The 21,191-nt window shown below is 30.5% G+C and overlaps 2 protein-coding genes across 3 annotated transcripts in view; one reads left to right on the top strand and one right to left on the bottom strand.

Annotated features, from left to right (window-relative positions):
• Positions 1-21,191, top strand: part of Dop1R2 (dopamine receptor 2) — a 46,842-nt gene that overhangs the window by 18,422 nt on the left and 7,229 nt on the right. The window lies entirely within an intron of this gene.
• Positions 18,997-20,889, bottom strand: LOC146872388 (uncharacterized). The gene has a single exon (XM_085662620.1). It carries the CDS (start codon positions 20,887-20,889, stop codon positions 18,997-18,999), a length of 1,893 nt encoding a protein of 630 aa, XP_085518746.1.

Genomic DNA, 21,191 nt, shown 5'->3' with positions numbered 1-21,191 from the left:
GGTAAAGAGATTCACGCTTCTCTTTGAATACGCACGTTGAGAAACATTCAAGTTTGTTTGCAAAAGGAAGGCAACCGCTGAAAACGCGAGAATACTATATACAACGGAATATGGCTTAATGATCCTTTTGATATGGTACATATACGAGTTATAAAAGAGAGAATAACATTTTAGTCTAGCTTGCATATTTCCTATTAATATATTGTAGTCTATGTAAAAGTATAATATTTGCGTGACATACAAGCAAATATTCTCTTTTCAACTAACACATACTCAACGCTTTTATAATAATTTCAAATTATACTATATAATATATGATAATTCTCTCTTCATATACTCTATGTAATAAGAATGAACATAAAAGAGATAAGTTTAATTTTTTAAATACGATTTTTTTTGAAAATATGGTTTGCAAACGAAATAATGTCAGTTTTTTTTTTCTTTTTTTTTTTTTTGACTTATTTTTCTACGTAAGATCATTTCCCGTCTGGTTATACCAATATTCCAGATATCTCGTTTATATACATTGAAACATATTATTCGATTCTACTGTCAACTCGAAATTTCGCGTTTCAAGGATTTAGCTTAAAAGAGTTTATACATTTTTGAAATATATATCTAACCTACATATGTATCTAAAATATTCGAGTCAATGAAATGTGTACTTTCAATTTTGAGGACAGAATCATATCAAGTATAGAATATTTTTAGGCAAGACCGTACTAAGTCCTTTAAGCTCTTGACATAAGGAACTAGATCTATCTCTTTCAGCGTTTGACCAAAATGTTAAGCCCTACAATTTCAAATTTCACAAAAGTGTTCTGTTAAATTTCAATAGATTTAGTTTAGCCGTATTTGGTCAAATTTTGTAATATTTTGTTAAAAGACGATTAAATGTTATCTACGTATTAAGAATAGACCATTGCAATTTGAGTATTGTTTTCTGATTCTTTAAAAAGCACACCCTTATTTTTTCTAGATTTTTCTTTCATCAAATATTCTCTATTTTTTTTTCCTCCAGAATCTATTCTAATCGGATGCCATGCTTTAATATTATATCGTAACAAAATTTAAAGAAAACTTGTTACTTACGGGAATCTACTTACCTATTCTTAACACTCACCTCGAAAACAACCTTACTTCACATCAGCAGATTTTACAATCCATCATCACAAACAACTCGATGCCATTCTTTCCAAATATAATGCAAGTAGTAACTCAAAGTATATGCACATGTACGTTCCTGTGTATATATCTGCATCGAATCTCTAAAGTTTAACCCTTTGCACTTTAAATTTACCTCTGACGTGTCACTATATTTATAATCAATAAAAGAAGCAAAAGGAAATAGGTCCATTAAAAATTTCATTCAAATATATATCAATACACACATAGATATCTATCATGTATATACATTTTTTCTTGTAAAAGATATAAAGAATCCTGCAAAATAATTTTCTTTTTAAATTTTAAATTAAAAAAAAAATTATTATAAAGAATGAATATATATATATATATATTTTCTAGATCAGCTTCTTTTTTATTTATTATGAAGATATTAAAATTGACCGATTCTATATATAAATTGAGTTATATTTGTTTAAAAATTTATAAAATTTCTATAATGCCAATATCTTTTTGCATTGTTCGAGATTATTATTCTTGGAGAGTTAATCGATTTTTCTTTTTCTAAAAGAAACAAAATAACAGGATCTCACTTAAGAAGTTAACAGAACACGTAATCGATAATCGAGTTTTATGCTTTAAGCGTCTAACTTTATCTAATGTATTTTATCTTGCCGTAGCTAGATAAGAGTAAGGAAAGATTTGTGAGAAATTTTCAAGTTACGATGTAACATATCTGTACTGTAAATAAAAAAAGAAAAAAAAGATTTCTCAAAAGTAAAAAAACATTGTGAATTTGTAAACGTTGATACGTAACAAAATATAGAAATAATTCAGGAGACCATTGGAAATACTTTTGAAACATCATTTCCATAACATCTGCCATGAGAGTATAATAAAGGTCCGATGTTGTTTATCAGGTTTAGTGGCTATTGTGACGCGACCAAGTTGGAAATGTTTGCATAGAGGCCAACAATGGTGGCCATCCACACTGCTTTGTTCGATACGACGACGATATTTTATCAAACAAATTTTGTACGGTCAAAAGGATTATATTCGATGTAAAATGCATATATTCATATTGTAGTTTATCAATTCTCTTGATAGATAAATATTAAGAAAGACTGAATGTTAAGATAAGTTAAAAAATTAAAGATGTAAAAAGACTGGAAAAAGCATGTTCTGAGGTAATGTTTCATATAGATGCATACTTCATATAACGCATTAATTTTTTAAGATTACTTAAAATTTCAGAGTTCTCTCTCTCTCTCTCTCTCTCTCTCTTTCTCTTTCTCTCTTCTTCTTCATTCCCAAAGGGATCGTGGCTAAAATGAGAAAGAAAATATAGCGTTGATGTTGCGATAGAGTCGAAGTGCGACCATTTAAAATGCGAAAGGATCCATTTCTCACAGGTTTCTACCCTACGATGGCTTTCGAAGATGGAGTTAGCCGAGCGTTTTATTTCGCTTTGGCAACACGCACCGTGTAGCTTTAAAAATTGATGGTTCGATGACTTGGCCGATCGTAAAACCGGTTAACAAGTTGAAAAGAGAGTAATGGACTAGCCGACTCGACCAACTCCATTTTCAAGTCTCCGTTAAATAAGTGCGTGTCCAATAAATCGTCTGCGGACTATCCATCACAGTTCAAATTCATTATATTTACGTTTTTTAACATTATATAAAAAATTCTTATTATATCTATACTCTGTTCTTCTTTCTATATTGACGCAATTTTTATCATTTTTCCATTACTTCAGGAGAGTAGGTGACTAAGGCGACAAGTAGGTACTATAATTGGGCCGAGTAATTTATACGAGTTAACGGCTTCGATATCAACGCTCAAGGGATTCTAAGTGAACGTACTCGGTAGTATCGGATATTCCTGCAAATTGAATCGAGAATAGTTTCAAACTAATTTCGTTGCAGGCCCAACCGAGGTTACTCGTTGAAGAAGCTACGAAACGAGCCACCATGTACATCATTCGAAACAACCACAATCGCTGTTCTAATATTTTACTTTGATAAATAGTAATAGTTGATCTATTGTTCTTCATGGAAAATTAAAAATTCGTATTTTATGTCTAAATAAAAAACATTAGTATATTTCTCACTTGATTGCATTTTTAAGTGAACTTGTATCAAATTGGAGATTTGAATTTTTATGAAATTTTAATAGATACAGAATATCTGTTTACAATTGTTTGTTGTTAAAACAAATATATGTAAAGTATTTTATTCAAGTAATAGTAATAAGAAAAATATATAAATTGATTAAATTGAATTCAAGCAAACAATAGTATGAAAATAGCTAAATAAAGATGACAATTTGTATTCACAAAGATGTAAACTATTTTGTTTCTCCTTTTGGTATTCAATCTCGACAGCACAAAATATGTCGAAACTTCGAGGAAACGTTTAATCGTTGCGTAAATATCGCCATCTCCTTCGACTTCTCCTAATTTGATTTGTCTTGTTACTCGACAAGGAAAGCTTTAACTAGGTGGAGAGACCAAAAGAAATAGAAAGCTGTGATAAACATCGGTAAACGAGTGCAGTATTGTTCGACTTTAAATGCGACAACACGAATAAATTTCTAATTAAAACTCCTTCAAAGTACCTTCCTTAGTTGTCCTTGTCGTTTGCGAGTCCTACCACTGAACGAAATTAAAACGTGCTAGTGTATAGGCGGCATTTTAAAACTCGGTCAGTCGCTTGGCTGTACTTCGTTGAATCGTTAATTCGAATCGAAACGGACAAAAAAAAAAAGAAAAAAAGAGAAAAAAAAAATAATTGTATAATCGTCCAGAAATTATGCGATTAAATAAATTTGATTGATGATTAAGCGAAAATTCCAATTATAATCGCGATCGAGTCGAATCCCTTCGCTAGCCATCTCGTTAATGAATATTGAAAAATGCGAATAAAGATAAAACGAATTTATAAGTAGAATTAATTTGAGAATATACTTACAGAGTACGTTTCAAGCTTATCTCAGGTCAATTTTAATATTCAATATAATATACTTATACTAAAAGGAGAAGGAAAGAGAGAGAGAGAGAGAGAGAGAGAGAGAGAGAGAGAGAGAGAGAGAGAGAGAGAGAGAGAGAGAGAGAGAGAGAGAGAAAGAATTATTCCATTTTTATTAAGTACGAAGAAATTAATATATTATATTAATATGTTATATGAAAAATAAAATCTGCTTGTAAGAAATTTAAGTAAAAATAGAATATATATACCTTGTTGTTCATTTGATTATCATTTTACGAACATGATAAAAATCGATCGATCCTAGAGGAAATTAAATTCTATGACGATTAACTCGTTGACTAAAAAGAAAGGTGATCTGTTAAAAGGATTTAGTTGGTGATGCTTACAAAAGCGCTACGAAAGTAAACGCTGTTGTATCGTTTATCGAGCGATAGGCGTTGACGAGGAGTACCTATCATCTGTTCTAGCGACAAAATACACGCGTATAAAGAGACAAGGTTCTATGCATGATAGGACTGATCAAATATACACGTTGTTTTTTTATTTTCCAACGTCATCCACTTCGTCCTGATCGTATAAAATATTTAATGAATTTACTTGAAAACTTTGCTTCATGAAAATATATTATATATACATATTATTTATATAATATAATATATTAAATCATAAATAATTATATGAATGACGATAAAAGGAATTATAAAAATTATCCATATCTATCTGAAATTAGCATTTCTTTAGAATCGAATCGAATCGAAATGAATTCATTAAATTGATTATATTAAAAACTCTATCAAACAAGAAGACGTAATTCATCCGTCCTAGTTTTCTTTAATATAGTCCAATAAATGAGAAAAAAAGAACCGATATAAATAACGATAGGTACATAAAGGCCATAGATGTAAAGAAGGCGATAGCTTCCTCGAACAGGAATGCCTTCCTTTCAGTCTTTCAATTCGCCAATGGAATTGCTTTCTCTTTGTAAACGAATAGGATGCTGTTATTTTCGGCCTTTTAGAATTGGTCCATTTCATTCTAATACCTTGATATTACCATAGAATAGAACAATTAACCTAATTATTTTCTTTCCCAATTAAAATCATTATTAATTTCTCGTTTAATTTTAACTTATTAATTCGAAGCAACGTTTATTGGTCACACATTTTTATTATCTACTTATAAATGTAAATTATAAGGCATCTATACTTAATATGAAAATCAGTAATATCCACGTAACGAAATATTCAATCGGATTGCTGATTGGAAATGTGCGGTATATTTTGTTTATGTTTATGTGCGAAGAAACGTAGCCTCAATGTAGCTTTCCGTTCATTTCCAATGACCGAAATTAACCAATCGTTTCTCGTTTCCTATCGATCGGTCGGAAGAAAGCATCGTTAATTTCCAAGTTCGAAAATCGGTATTACTCATTGTTCGCGTTTCATGTTGCCACGATAATCGTGTTTATTGCCGAAATTCAGAATGTGTCCGCATAAAACGAGCTTATCAATGCTTATCCAATGCTTGTCGTTGATGTAACAATGAATTTAAAAACAAAATAAATAGTTCTATTCCGATAAATAGCGAAAAGCGATAATTTTAACAAATATTTGGATACACACACACACACACACACACACATAATACATAAAGAGGATTTTATTATGTTTTATTATATTTATTATTTATTATTATCGATGGAACGACAATATCGTCGTTTCTTTTAGCGTCATAATTTCAAAATCATGCTCACGCAAATGGAACGAAGAAACGTATGAATAGATAAAAATAGGAAAGAACATTGTCATGTTACTAATGGATTCATAAAGATATATTTTCATCGAAATAAAACCAAGGAAAATGATATCGCGTTCGATGAAATCTATTGAACCGTGAGAAATATTATGAAATTTATCGGGATTGCATCGTACTTTCTTGATTCTCTCTCAGCTTCTTCTTTTCATCCATTTTAATCGAATCTCGTTGCGATCACATTGAATGCATCAAAGTTTTCTGATATTTATCGTTAGCGATCACAAAGTTGATGATTACCAACGCTAAGAAAATACCTCTAGAGTCAATTTTGTAATAGTTCTTTATATATAAGTATATATATATATATATATATATATATATATATATATATTATCTTTAGCTTTACAAATTTAGATATATATTATACATACAAATATTTGTCTCTCTCTCTCTCTCTCCCTTTCTCTCTCTCTCTTTCTCTCTCTCTCTAACTTATTTCTTTCTTCAAAGATACTAGTAGATTTTAATTCCAAATCGACAAAGTCGATGTCTGCCTTTGAAACATTTCCATGTTGGTCTCGTCAAATGATGGAAATGAATAGATAAGCTTGTATATGGTCACGGTAACGTGTGACATTGATAAAAGAAAGATCGAAAAGATTAACGTGACATTTATAGATCGAAAGAAATATTCGAGTTAGCTAACAGATTATACTAATGTAATTTTTTTTCCTTTATATTAGATTAACAATCTAGTTAGTTGAGTTATAGGAATTTATTAAAATTTCTACATTTTTTTTTCAATAATTTCATAACTCTTTGCAATTGTTGAAATAATATTTTTTTTTTTGCAGAACTCACGTTAATAAAATCTTTCAATACATTTTTTTTTTTTTTTTATCATAACTCAAAATTATATTACTTCGAAAGATGCCCAAATATTTCTGATAATTCACTATATCGATTCATTCTAACTAGTAAAATGTATAATTTGTTATAATCAATGTGTCCTTTAACAAATATGTAAGATCAAAATTATAAATATCAATTTTGATCAATTTGGCAGTCTCCGTTTATCTGCATGAAGTTTCTACTTGTAAAACTTAGGAACAAAATACCTGTTTCCGTAAGCGTGAGTATGCGCAAGAAAAAATGGTGTCCTTGATAGATATGCCGAAACAAACAAAAAACAAAAAAAAAAACCAAAAAAGAAGAGATAGAATCGTAACACTTCGTCTTGGCAGAGTTCACGAGATATTTATAGTGGGTACATATCTATTTTTTGCTTAGCTTCCATAATTTCTCATACATAATGCATCGTTATGCAAGTGCAACACTAAAGTGGATTTCAATGTATTTTGCATGCAAACCCTAGCGAATCGAATTTTTTTACAAAAAATCTTACTTCCTTACCAGTAGACTAATAAAACATGCAATGATGTCGTTCGTCAACGACTATTTATAATTTTTTAAATAATCGATATACAAGACTTATGTTTATTAGGTTTTGGGATAATGTCAATCTTCAATAATTATTTCATCTAAATTTGTCTTTGTTTCTGATTTTTTTCTCTCTTAAAAAATATTATGTTTTTCATTATATCTTTAATTTTCGATTATTACTTTATTGTTCTATTTAACACAAAGAAAAACTATGAAGAACATTAAATATTTAACATTTATGTATATTTAAACTTATCATATAGGAACACTATCCTGTTTTCTAAGATCCATTAATACCTAGTGTATACTGTTTACATTAACACGTAGGGACACGTCTCGAATCAATAATCTAATGAATCGTACTACCATACCTACACCTATTAACATTCTATCATCGTGTCTGGGATCAAGTTTGCGAATCCTTTATCATTTCGATTATAAGATAATCGGTATTCTGATACGAATTAAAAAAAGAAAGAAAAAAGAATATTAAAAGCATATTTCCTGCATTTCTAATCCTATTGTTTTAAATCTATAATATAAAATTTTTCTACTTAGTTCTCGCTAATCGCTATTATTTCCATCATTAATATTGTTAATTTATTATTATTATAATTAATATTATAATTTATCATTCCTTTCTATTTTGCACTTATGAAGTCTCTCTCTCCCTCTCTCTCTCTCTCTCTCTCTCTCGCGTGCGCGCGCGCTGGTCTTACGTTCATAAGCACGTACGTAAATACACATAATGCAAGGTTATGTACGTGTACGTGTACATATGTACGTGGGAAGGAACGCGTGTCACGCAAAGTACTTTGGAAGCAACCTCTGCGAGACATTCAACACGTTCATAACGTATGCTTTTGCGATCTCACGTACTTCAGAGGAAAATGTTGAACATCGTCCCGAGAAAATATTCCTATTGCAAGAGATAAGGGTGTTGAATAGGTCGGCGAACTTAACAACGATGGGAAAGAGCAACGATATGTTCCTTTTTATATATATATATATATATATATATATATATATATATATATATATATATATATATATAAGGATGAGTTTTCAAATACGTATATCAATTTTTTATCTTCTTTTGTATCTCAATATAAGACGACGTCTAATAATTTACAAATCATATCTTATTTTATATATTTATGCTAGAAACATTTTAAAGGATCAAATACGAATAAATAAATTCGATTTTTTAATCGAATCTCTCGTAAAACTAATGCTTTCATACACCGGTCATAATATTAAAGTTACAAAAGAAAAAAGATTTAAGACTTAGGAGAGAGAGAGAGAGAGAGAGATGCAACAACGTTTACTAGTAATACGTATAAGAGAACGAAGGGAAAAGAGAGAGAGTCACTGTGCTGCAATCCCACGTGTAACCATCACGCTTCACGGATATTTACTCGGGGTAAATGCAAAATCGATATATCCAGGGTCATTCGATGATGTGCAGAAGGTGAGAAGAGTGAGAAAGAGAGGGATACCTCTCGATCCTCGAGGTCGAAAACTGAGTGGCCTCTTACGGTAAACAGTTATTAATAAAGATTTAATCGTCCATCTTTTAGTTTAGCAAACCAAATTTTTGGATGAAAATTTTTTAATATTTCTATAAAATGAATTTTCTTTAAAAGTTTTTCCTTGTTTCACAAAAGCATGATAAATCAAATAAGTGTGATCGTATAAGTAAAGACTTTTTTACAGTCGTTTTCTTTCTCTCTCTCTCTCTCTCTCTCTCTCTCTCTCTCTCTCTCTCTTTTTCGTTCTGTACTTGATGACATTACGCATTAATGCTTTCACGAGAGAGATCATGTCATTTTACGTTATTAAATGAATAGACATATAGATACCAATAAATCGTTTAGCGATACTTCGTTCGACCGATCACAGCGATATTTTTAATCCGATACGAAGTATTTGTTTTCGATAACCCAGAGCTATTGACTATTAACACAGTAGCTGTCATATATGGAACCCTTTTTGTTCCCTTTTTGTTCGACAAAAATTTTATTCTATCATTCCTCTTTCACTTTATCTGACAATGAGAAATCATTTTATTATCGAACTCGAGATAAGAGACAATACCTATATCTATTTAAAAATGGATCAGTTGATTCATCTCCCGATTGGCCATCTCGAAGTTTCGTATGTTTACTTTTTAGGATAATCGGAATAGTCTCCCTATTGAGAGTTAAAAAAGAAAGTCTTTTAAAAGTTTATTAACGAGTTTGAATTTGAAAAAAAAAAAAAAGGAAAAAGATCTGCCGTTGTTTTTCTTATCGAGAACATTTAAAAAGAAAAGTAAATAAAAAATAAAAAGGAAAAAGATTTTCTTCTTTCGATAGTCTTATCGAAAAGGGGACACTCCAAGGATCGACACTTGAAGGATCCTTCAAGAAAGTTGAAGATCGAAGTTGTAATCGAGCAAATCTCGCTTGGGAGCAAACTCTAGGAAGCTAAGAAAATGAGAAGAAGAAGAAGAAGAAGAGGAGGAAGAGGAAGTAGGAAGAGTAGGAGGATGAGAAAAAAAAAAAGAAAAGTTGCAAACCTTCCTCGTGATATGAGAAGTAAGAAGAGAAGCCACAAAGACGATAAATCCTTGTCGTCCTAACTCTCTCAAAGGTGATAGCGAGGATAACGTTACTCTGACATGCCTCGATAACCTTAATTGCCGCCACAAGAGAATGTAGGCGCTTAGATTGTTGAATATATCTAACGTGCCTAACTAAAGGCCTCACTGAGTTGACCATTAAAGCGTCGCATCTTTTTGAATTTTTTTCTACATTTTTGTCCACTGTGAAAAATTCAATGGATATTAATTTATTTGCTCGTCGAAATAAATTTTATTTTAATTAATAATATTTATTATAAAAATATATAAGTTTTCTATCGTCGAACTCAATCATTTTAAATACTTTTTATCAAGATTTCGAATATGAAAAGAAATATAGAGATATCTCGAGGAAAAGATTTGTTCGATCGCTCAACTGAATGATTGCGTTGAAAATTAAAAAGCGTCTTCAAGCTTGATCCAATTAAAAGTTTGTACGAATCTTTGCTACGTATTCCCAAAGAAGAATATAAGTGCTTCTTCTTTAGAGAGAAACTCATCTTTCCAGTCTTTCCTCGACTAATATCATCGTCATAGATTGTTCCTTCGATTTTCTTTAGAAAAATTCAACTCTTTGTATCATTCGATCGACTTCAAGTACATCAACTACGTTCGAATAGTCATTAAATCTTCTTAACTACGCTTTTGAAGGATGAAAACGATTCGAAGAAAAACTTGAACGATTCGAAGTGCAGATTCGACGAACTTTTCATTACTTGCTTCTTGGTATATAGTCTTTACGCCGTATAAAATGAAAAGAATGAGAAGGAAAAAGGAAGAAGAAAAAGGGGAAAGTAATAATATAGAAAAGAGAGGAGTGAACGGGATATATTGAAAAAAAAAAAAGGAAAAAAGAAAAAAGAAAAAGAAAAAGAAAGAGAGAAAGAAAGAAACAAAAAGCAAGAAGTAAAAAGCAAAAAAAAAACAAAAAAAAAAAAGAAATCAACACCCGGGATAGAAATCTTTAGACAGGATTTTTCCGATCGAAGTGGAAGGCGAGCTGAAAGGAAGCGTAATTTTCAAGATAACAAGCTATATTTCGTGTCTGGACCGTAGAACTGGAGTATGGAGCCGCACTGGGCTTTAGACTGGATGTCTCAGAAGGAGTCTTTTTATCGGGGAAGACGGTAGACGAGAAAATGGGCTTCCTTTACCGTACGTAGATACCAGATAAAAAGCTACAACGTGTATCCTTGGTAACCGTAAATACGATCTCGAGAAAATCTTGAAACGACTAAATATTACGACAGTCGATCGGCTTTAAATCGTGATAATGTCAAATTTATCGTAACGAGTTAAAGCCATATATATTAATCATCGATTTATGTAAAAATTAAAGCTCAATATTTGTTAGAATTATATAAAAATTATAGATTTATATAAAAATTAAAGCTCGATTGTTAGAATATTAAATAAATTCAAACTTTTCGATTCTACTTAATTGATTCGACGAATGTGAAATTATGATAAAAAAAAAAAAAAAAAAAGAAAAAAAGAAAAAAAAAGGACGAAAAAGATCGATAAATACCAAAGAAAAGTGTAAAGAAAAAGAGTAAAATATTCATGTTCGAGGATTACTAAAAAAAGGAAAAAGAAAAAAAAAACAAGGTGTAAAAGTAGAATAGATAAAAATAAAAGGAAAAGGGAAGAAAAATGGATAGGTCCAAAGGAATCCAATAAAATTTGATTAGCTGGTCGAGAGCACAAGAAAATCCGGGTCACAGCCGTTCGGCAAGAAACTAAGTCGGCAACACTTTTCCTTTCTTTATCAGTGATTTCGATTTTCGATTTGTCTCTGGATTTTTTTTTACATCGAGCAACGATAGAGTACTTCTTACTTTCCCGTTGGTATCATCTTTTTTCTACTATTTTCATATAATCATTTTAGAATCATAGTAGAAATAGCATGTATTACAAATTTTATTGATAAAAATTATTCTCACGATGTTGCAAAGATGTTACGTAGATATGTGCATCTATGATTGACAAACGATGATTGACAAACATCGATTGAGTGACAAACGAAACGATTGATTTACGGTGAATGATTTTGGTCTGCTTTATATATATGATATCACAAGATTGAATATTTGTTTACAACACCGATGATCTAAGAGAAAGAAAAATAATAACTTTCACAGTTTACGACAGAAACGAAAAAACAAAAAAAATATATTAAGGCTTCATTAATAGCGTTAAATGATCATTATATCGATTTCGACGAGTACGCAGGTTCCATCGTAGAATCTTATTATTAGAATCGTATCACTTATATTTTCCAAAATTCTATTTTACGATATCCAACAGCGAATCGAATGAAAGTTGTTCCACGCTCGATGGGGAGGGGAAGGATGGGTGGGGGTAGTACGTCTATTAGAGCTTCCTTCAACCTAAACGGTAGTCGTAAATCGTCAGTACCGCGTTAACGTTGATCTTCTTCTTCTCCATTCTATTTCAAGTGGATTATGCGATTTGCATGTAGATACATACGCATTAAAGTGTCGATGAAAATCTTCTCAATTTTAGTTGACTTAAGACCATCTCATTCTTTTCACATTAGAAAAACTTTAATTTTTATTTCGAATATCGATAAGAATCGTAGCAGAAATTTAAACGAATTTTATTTCACATATTTCATTCTAATAATATAAAAATATATATTGATATTTAAATTAGAAAATAAATTTTAAAGAGAAGTAAATCGATTGGGATTTATATCAAAATCAAAAGTCAATAACAGATTTTCCAATGCTTTTAAATTTTATTGCAAAGAAAAAAAAAATAAGGGTCGATTTATCCCTTTAAACTGTTTTTTTTTTTTTTTTTTTAACAAGAACAAAACACAAATGTAATTTTTGTTTAATAAAATCAATTGAAGATTTCAAACGTAGTTGTAAAATAATTTGCGAGATTAAAGAAATTTGATGAAACGAAATGTATACAAGTACGAAATTTAATTGCACATAGTCAAAAGTATTAATCCATGCGATCGGACCATTTTCATTTCCCCTTTGAAGTATCATTTTAATCCTAGAATATAAAAATGTGAATGTTGTAACTTTACAGGGATGTAACGAAATGAAAAAAAAAGCGATTTAAAATATAATCGTTAAATATCTCAAAGTAAAAAACTTGTATAATATATATATATATATATATACGCACAAATACAACATAAATCGAAAAATCATGAAAATTTTATTTTTCCATTTTACCATATATATATGACTATAGAAGAAAATCTTCTGCAGTCATATTATTACGTGGATCAATAAATTCTTTCATAGTGCAGATAAGATCGCAAACTATCGAATCAAAATTTGAAAGAAACGAAGTACAAACGCATGAAAACATTTTTTTTTCGATATGTCTGAGGTTATTTCTTGAAAAATAATAAGAATGAAAAAGAGAGAAAGAGAGAGAAAGAGAAAGAGAGAGAGAGAGAGAGAGAGAGATATGGCAAGAAGCTATGAAAGGAAAGGAATAGGAGTGCCAACGCAGAAATGACGCAGTCAATAGTCGTCGAGGTCTTCGTAGAGTCGACGTCATCGACGAGACGTCGGCATTGGGCGCCGAAACGTCTGAGGATTCCGACGTTATACCTTATAGAACCCTACGAGATCGAGTCTCGCTTACTTCTTCCTATTTGCTTGGCACCTATCTTCTTTCTTTCTCTTTCCTTCCTCTCACAATTTTCTTTCTATCTTTTATTCTTCTACGTTGTATCCTCTTTCTTTTACTTACTTACATCTAGCTCCTTGTCATAGTCGTCGATATTCTTAGAAACATCGTATCCTGACATCGTAGGCCGAAACCATAAATCGAACGACTTAGTCCCTACCATTCTCTTTTTCCTTTCCCAGCCATTTATTCGCCGTCCCTCGAAACTACACCGACTTTTGTACTTTCCTTACCCTCTTACTCGACGTTTTTTTCGTTTACGTTATTTTTGATTAAAGAAGATGTCTATCACCAGGAATATTGAACTCTTATTCTCACGTATTTTCATCTTCGTATTCTTATTCTTTTGATCGAATACACGATAATTATTTCTAAGCTTTTTTTTTTTTTTTTTTTTTTTTTAATGGAATAATGAATGAACAAAAGAAAAAGGAATAAAAATAATTATAAGATGGAGAAAGGAATTAAAAAGATTCGATAGATCAAGAAGCGAGTAAGATGAGAATGTAACGTAACTGAACGATAACTAACTCAATTTTGAATAATTTTGCTGGTAAGCCTCTCACATCCGATTAGCTCTGCCTTTGCTTGAATTAATCGTGTGAATAGAGCGAGCTCAATCAAGAAAGCATACTCTTAAGTCGAGATTAATCCTATTTCGATCGAGTAACAAACTATATAGAAAATGTTTGCTTTATAAATGCAAAGTTTATATGAGGTCATGTTAAAATGTAACAAGTCTATGAAAGTAATGGATATTATATAATTTTTCAATTAGTTTTCAAATGAAATTTATAAATTTTTATCTTTCTTTTAAAAATATTTTATACAAAGCCATATTATAAAAATATTTTATGAAAATATTTTATACAAAACACTCTTGTTTTCGACTTATTTCATTATTTTGAAAATTACGTGTCTTTAATTAATAAAGAGTCGCAACGATCGTGTCTTCGATTTTGTCGCTTTGTGAAAGCTTTCTCGAAAATTTCCTTCGGCATAGCATGCCCTCTCTCTCTCTCTCTCTCTCTCTCTTTCTCTTTTTCTCTCTTTCTCTCTTTCTCCCTCTCTCCTTCGACAAAAGAGCTTTATCAAGTAAGCGCTTTCGTGATAGTCAGGATCGATGACATTCTGAAGCGAAACGAGCTAAAAGGAGAGAAGGAGAACGGATATGCCTCGGTACCAAGGTTGAAAATAAAAGCCACCCTTTCTCGATCTCTATCGATCTCCTGTAACACCGTTAAAGAATAATGTTGTCGATGAATATACTCTGTTGTAATGGCACACAATGATGCTGAATTATGGTGTAACGTCTACGTCATAATGTAAATACATATGACGGCCTTGTTCGAACGGAAGTATGATCACGTTAATATTTAGCTCTTGAAATTTTTCATCGAGTTATTTCATGACATTATCCAACTTTTTTTTTTCTCTCTTTCATTTTAAAATTAGATCGCTCGTGAAATATAGAAAAATATATATATACATAATTTTCTATAGATCATGTAATACTTGACATGATTAACCTTTCAAAGCTTATCTCTGGAAAAACTTTATGATGCTTCTATAAATCCTTCTTTCTTGATTTTATTTATATTTATTTGATTTCTATTCTACCTCTATAAGAGCTCATAAAAATAGAATCTGCGATATTGTACGTTTATATGTACACGTGTATGTGTACAATAAACATAAATAAAAGTATATCCAATAAATAGAAATTAACGTAATCTCATTCAGAGAATTTAATTTAAATAATCGAAATCCTTTATGTTTTAATTCATTTACATTTTCTTGCTTTGGATAAATTTCATATTTTCTCTATACATGATTAAAAGAAAAAAAAAAAAAAGAAAGAAAAAAAAAACAAGCAAGATCGTATGTATACGTACGAACGTGCTTTGAAATTGAAAATCCTTCGAACTATCAGGTCATTCATGTCACTCTCTTTCTCTCTCTCTCTCTCTCTCTCTTTCTCTCTCTCTCTCTCTCTCTCTCTCTCTCTCTCTCTCTTATCTCATAAGTTATAACTTGAAACAATGTTATATTAAATTTTTAACACAGCAATAAAAATATATTTGAAAGAATTCAAACAAGCGTCTCTCATTCATTTCAATTTAAAATTCCTAGAAATCATTCCTACGATTTCAAATTTATTAAGAGAAATTCGTGATGTAGAAGGGTCTTCATCGACATTGATTTATCGTTTGGTATGTCGCAAATTTCGACGCGCTTCGACGATTGCCCCTCTGTTTAATGCGTTCGATGCACGTTTCCCTCTCATTAGAACGTAAACTCTGAACAAGATAGGATAGCTCGTTTAGCTAGATACGCATACATCTACCTATCTACCTACGTGTAATAATATATCTATGTACTATCCGCAGCCATTAATTTATTATGGTATAAATTCCTTCTCCATGCTATTGATTTCGACTTTTTTGTATTTTCGTTAAGCATTGGTAACGTTTCTTTTCGTAATAAAGCTATAAAAGACATGACTAATAAAATTCAAAGAAAATTCGACGAGTTTAATTTAAAATCGTAGAGTTAATTTTGTTTTTTTTTTGTTTTTTTTTCTTAGCGTCATAAAACGCGTTTATACGAAAAAATGAATATAAGGGATATCATTCCTCAATCCAAAGATTCCTCTTATTTCACTCAATACGCTTCCTTTTCTTTCTCCTCAGTTATTGACTTTCATAGTTTGGAATTAACATTTTATCGCAGGACAATGTAATTGAAAAGAATTGACCAATCGATTTTGTTTTTTGTCAATCACGACATTAATCATAAAGGATTTTATCTATGACGATTGTAATAATTAAGATAAACGTACATTATAAATAATGACAAAGATTTTTGTCCATATAATTGAATATATAACATTGTTCGATTAGCATGACATAAGTAAAGAGGAAAATTTTATTCCATCATTCAAAACTTATGACAGAAGGTCATTTTCTATATTCGAATGACTTAACAAATCGTACATTACTCGTTAACAAGGTTAGATGATCTAAACCGTGGAAATTGTAAAGATCAGCGAAGAAATAATTCAACGAGCCTTTTAAACGAGCTATTGACTTTGAAAAAAAAAAAAAAAAAAAGAAAAAGAAAAACATGCACATGCTTTTTTCATAACTTAGGTAAACGCATATATAATATACAATATTATGAACGAATGCAATAAATGCGTGCAATTAAAAAATAAAGTACTTGAGAACGTTAACCATTACCATTACTGATAGCTAAGCTAACAAAATTCATTTAGTTCTTTTTTTTCACTTTTAATGACTTCTTTCAATATTATTTATGATTATTTTTCTAAGTTGGATAAGTATAGTCAAATAATTTGCGTATTGCTTATTGCAATAACGACTACTGCATTTTAACCGTCCAACTCTTCTCTACCCAGCACCCTCCCTGTCTCCCTGTTATCCACTTCCTCCCCCATACCTTCCGAAACTCTCGTTCTCCTCGAAGCTCAGTCTTAGTATGTATGCATACAGTGTTGCTCTCTTCCAACCTCCTGTAACTTCGTTAACCTTAATAAAACTCGTTAGTCCGTTATAGTTATTAACCTTATCCATGTCGACATCTTATTTCTATTTCTTTTTCTTATTGCATTTAACCGCACGATATATTGTATTACCGAATTGATATCCTTCTTAATTTTTCTATTTTTATTCAAATGTTTCCACTAAGAAGAAGAAAAAAGAAAAAAAAAAAGAGAAAAAAATCATTCTAAGTAACTTCAACGAGAAAGAAAAAGAGAGAGAGAGAGAGAGAGAGAGAACATCGTCGCGATTTTAGGTAAACTTTTACTCTTGGATTAATCGATTTTATAACGATCAAAGGAAAATATATTAAACGACCTCGATAGTATAAAGTTCTAAATCTTTGTTTTCTTTTGTCGACGTTTATGAATATAATTTTATAGGAAATAAAAAATTTGAAACTTAATTGAAATATCCCCATTAAAATATCTTATATTAGAAAGAAACAAAATGATAAAAGTTATTTTAAATATATTATTTCGTAAATATTATTAAAGCAATATATAACTCAGAGTGCGTAATCCCTTTTTTTCTTAGTTTCAAGGTTCGATAAAATCGATAGATCAAACGATAAGAAAATTCATCTATAATGGTTACCTAATGGCTAGGTATGTATATTCGCGTAATCCGTAAATAGCATCTCGTCCGAGTCCATCCACGTACTCGTTATGCGATCAAGAATTAAGACAGTGACTGATGATGGCAGGATCGTTAATTAATCTCACGGCTTTCCCAAGGTAGAAGCAGGATGCCGTTAATTTCGACGATATTGTATGTGATAATGGTGAGACGTGATCAAGGTGGATTCAACAATGGATAACTATTTTCATGTTATAGTAAAATATAGTAAATATTATAGTGTATATATATATATATATATATATATATTTCCTTGAACGAAATATCATTTAAAAAGAAAAAAAAAAGATAAGTAAGAAAGAAAGAAAAAAACTAAAATTAAAGAAAATTATTAATGTAAATACAAAAGTACGTACTTTGAGTGTAATGATTATTTTCATGTTAATTAAATTTGATAAAAGTAAAAGTGTAATGTGTAAAAATTTTCCAATATCATTTTTAGAAATTAGATAGTTTCAATAGAAACAAAAAGATTAAAAGTACCAAAGAATTATAAATGTAAATGACATATATAATAATGTATATTTCATACACTTTTAATGAATAATTAGTAGACGATAATAGACATTGCTTATTCCTTCAACGATCTACCGTAAAAATATGCGAATCTTAAGTATACGTAATAATAATTCTCTCTATCTTTCTTTTCAAAGAAGAGTTTTAATGGAATTACATGAAAGTTTTCTAATAAACTCTTGAAAAAGGCATCCTGCTTTCGCGATTACTTTATTTAAAAAAAACCTAGATGACTTTATTATAACCCAAGTAATATTACACTTGCAATGATCCAAGAGAAAAATTCTTCTCTTCTTTCGATAATCTTTTAAAAATATCATTTAAAAATGTTTTAAAGTTAATAAAATTCAAAATCAATCATATTTTTCAGTTACACCTTTTATTTCGTTCGTTGTCGTACTTTTTAGTCTTTAATCTTGGATGAAAAAAAAAAAAATAAATAAATAAACAAATATAACAATTATTAAAGTTATTACAAAGCCATTTAAAGAGCGCTATTTTTTCACAAAATTATATCTACGAAAACTTAAATTTATATCCATGTTATACTAACAATGAGATATTTTAATATCGAAGCGTTGATTACTATATGAGTAACACAAAAAATAATCTTTATATGTAATAATATATTCCAAATGTGTTTATGAATACGTATTTCACTTTATTCTAAAAATTTGCTTGGAAAAACTATTAGCTCGATAATAAAAACGCAAAATCCAACAAGATAACCGATAAGTAATAATAAAAAACTGGGAGTTACGCTTTCGAGGTCGATAATAGTTTCAGATTCTGTCTCGTCGTCCGAATGAAAATAATTTCCATTCATTGTAATTAACCGAGCCCAATATTTTATAATGCCATTCTCTATTAACTCTTGCATTTTTATATTAATCCTTTTCAAGCATGGAAATCCTTTCCAAGTAGCGATAGCTAAAGGATGAGTTCCCATATTTTCTTTCAATATGTTGACGTGAGCTGTCGGTAAATTTAATAATTGATGATCGGAAACATTTAGTTTAACGACGAGTGCTATACTTGTATTTTTCCCTTTAAAAAGATCCAAAAGTTGACGAATATAATCATCGTATGAAAATATATGAAATTTTTTATGAATATTCCGAGTAAGATCTTTTTCCTCGTAACTGTCGTCTTTATCTTCACCTTTATCATTGAACAAATCCACGTATCTTGAAGTTCCACCCAATTCCAATCCGGACGACAACAATTCCGTCATTGTCTCTATTTGAAGATTTGACGCATTAATGAGTTGCTCCGACAAGGACGCAAGGTAATATTGAATTATGAAGAAGCTAAAAAGTGCCCAAGAAAGGAACAATAAACGACTTGATGTTTCTACTGGTTGACGAAATACCGAAACACCAAGGACTAATGCTAAAACGTCTAGAAAAGATATGTTTTTGATCAAGAAAAATTTCACGATTATTCCTAATAAGAGAACACCTAATATGGCTAGCCATACAGTTTTTCCAAATGGTGCAATTAAACCACGTAGCGATACGTTAGATGTAGTTGGCAATATCCAAACTAATGGTACCATGTCGTAAGCGATCGTAAAGTCTGTATTTTTATCAGGATTCCATAAACGACCACCTATTAGGAAGTCAATTTTTATACCGTTTTGATACGTTATCATCTTAAAGTCATTGTCAATGCTTTCGTTGCCCGTCAATGTTATCAATTCTCTTATCAATCGTCCGTTCATACTAGACAATATCTCCTCGATCATGAATCCTTCCAATCCTAATATATTCTCATCGCTCGTATCGTTATTCACAAAAGAATAAGGCGGATAATCATGATAACCAACAACGAGTTTACAACCGTTCAATCGAAAGTCTTCAATTTCACTTTCACCTTTCCAAATGTTTTCCTGACATTTGCTTAAAATAATTGGTGCAGATGGAGTACACAATTCATTTGGCTTAAAGGATCGAGTACCTGCTAATAAGACGATATCTTGAATATTCCCTATAATAATGATTTTACTAATTCGTTCCAACCACATCCACTGTTGCATATTATTGGCTTCTTGAAGAAAGTTATCTTCGTTCTTGAAAATTCTCGATGCTATTATTAAAATAAATTCGCATGACTCGTAAGTGCATAACTTGAGATACTGGGTACAGTTTCTTCTTTTTAAATCTTCCAGATTTTCGATGGTAATAATTACGAACGATATTTTTTCGTTCTCATTAAAAACTTCGGCACTGTTCAACGTATACATAGCGATGTTCGATTGAAATATTCGTACGAGTAAATCTATATCAGCTAATTTATCTTCGGAAGAGTTTGCTATAAGAACCGTCATTGAAGATTTCAAATGATCCTGTAGAAAACTCATGACGCAAGGTGTCCAATATGAATTTAGATGACTCTTATTATATTGTTGCATCGTATTAGCAATGATTAAGGAACGATCACCTTCCTGTATTCCTTCAGACTTCTCCAACTGTTGTAATTCGTACCAAAACTCTGGCACCATAATGGAAGAAACTATTTGAAACAGCACTCCTATGATCACGATTGAAGGCATCGTCATACTAAATAGCGAACTACAACGAGACTGAAGTAGTTCATTTCTACTTTTTTCTTTCTCAAAATGCAGAATATATCCAAAGTTCTAATCGAAACTGCACGTAATAATCATTGATATCACGCTCTTTTCCTAACTAACTAAATATTATTTTAACAAATATACTCGAATGTATGAGGAAGATCACGCGACTTGAATATACCAAGAATTGTAATTGTAATTCTATAGGTATATCGTAAAATTGAATCTTTTATTTAGATCATTACGTAGTACATCTTTGTTTTATTTAACGATACAATATT

This window comes from Vespa mandarinia, chromosome 19, assembly GCF_050613455.1.
Source record: "Vespa mandarinia isolate Hongniang chromosome 19, ASM5061345v1, whole genome shotgun sequence".
NCBI lineage: Eukaryota > Metazoa > Arthropoda > Insecta > Hymenoptera > Vespidae > Vespa > Vespa mandarinia.
The sequence above is the reverse complement of the archived record's forward strand: the minus strand, read 5'-3'. Positions and strand labels throughout refer to the sequence as shown.

Excerpts from the sequence above, each read along its gene's own strand:
- LOC146872388 (XM_085662620.1), bottom strand. The coding sequence starts at position 20,889 with ATGCCTTCAATCGTGATCATAGGAGTGCTGTTTCAAATAGTTTCTTCC.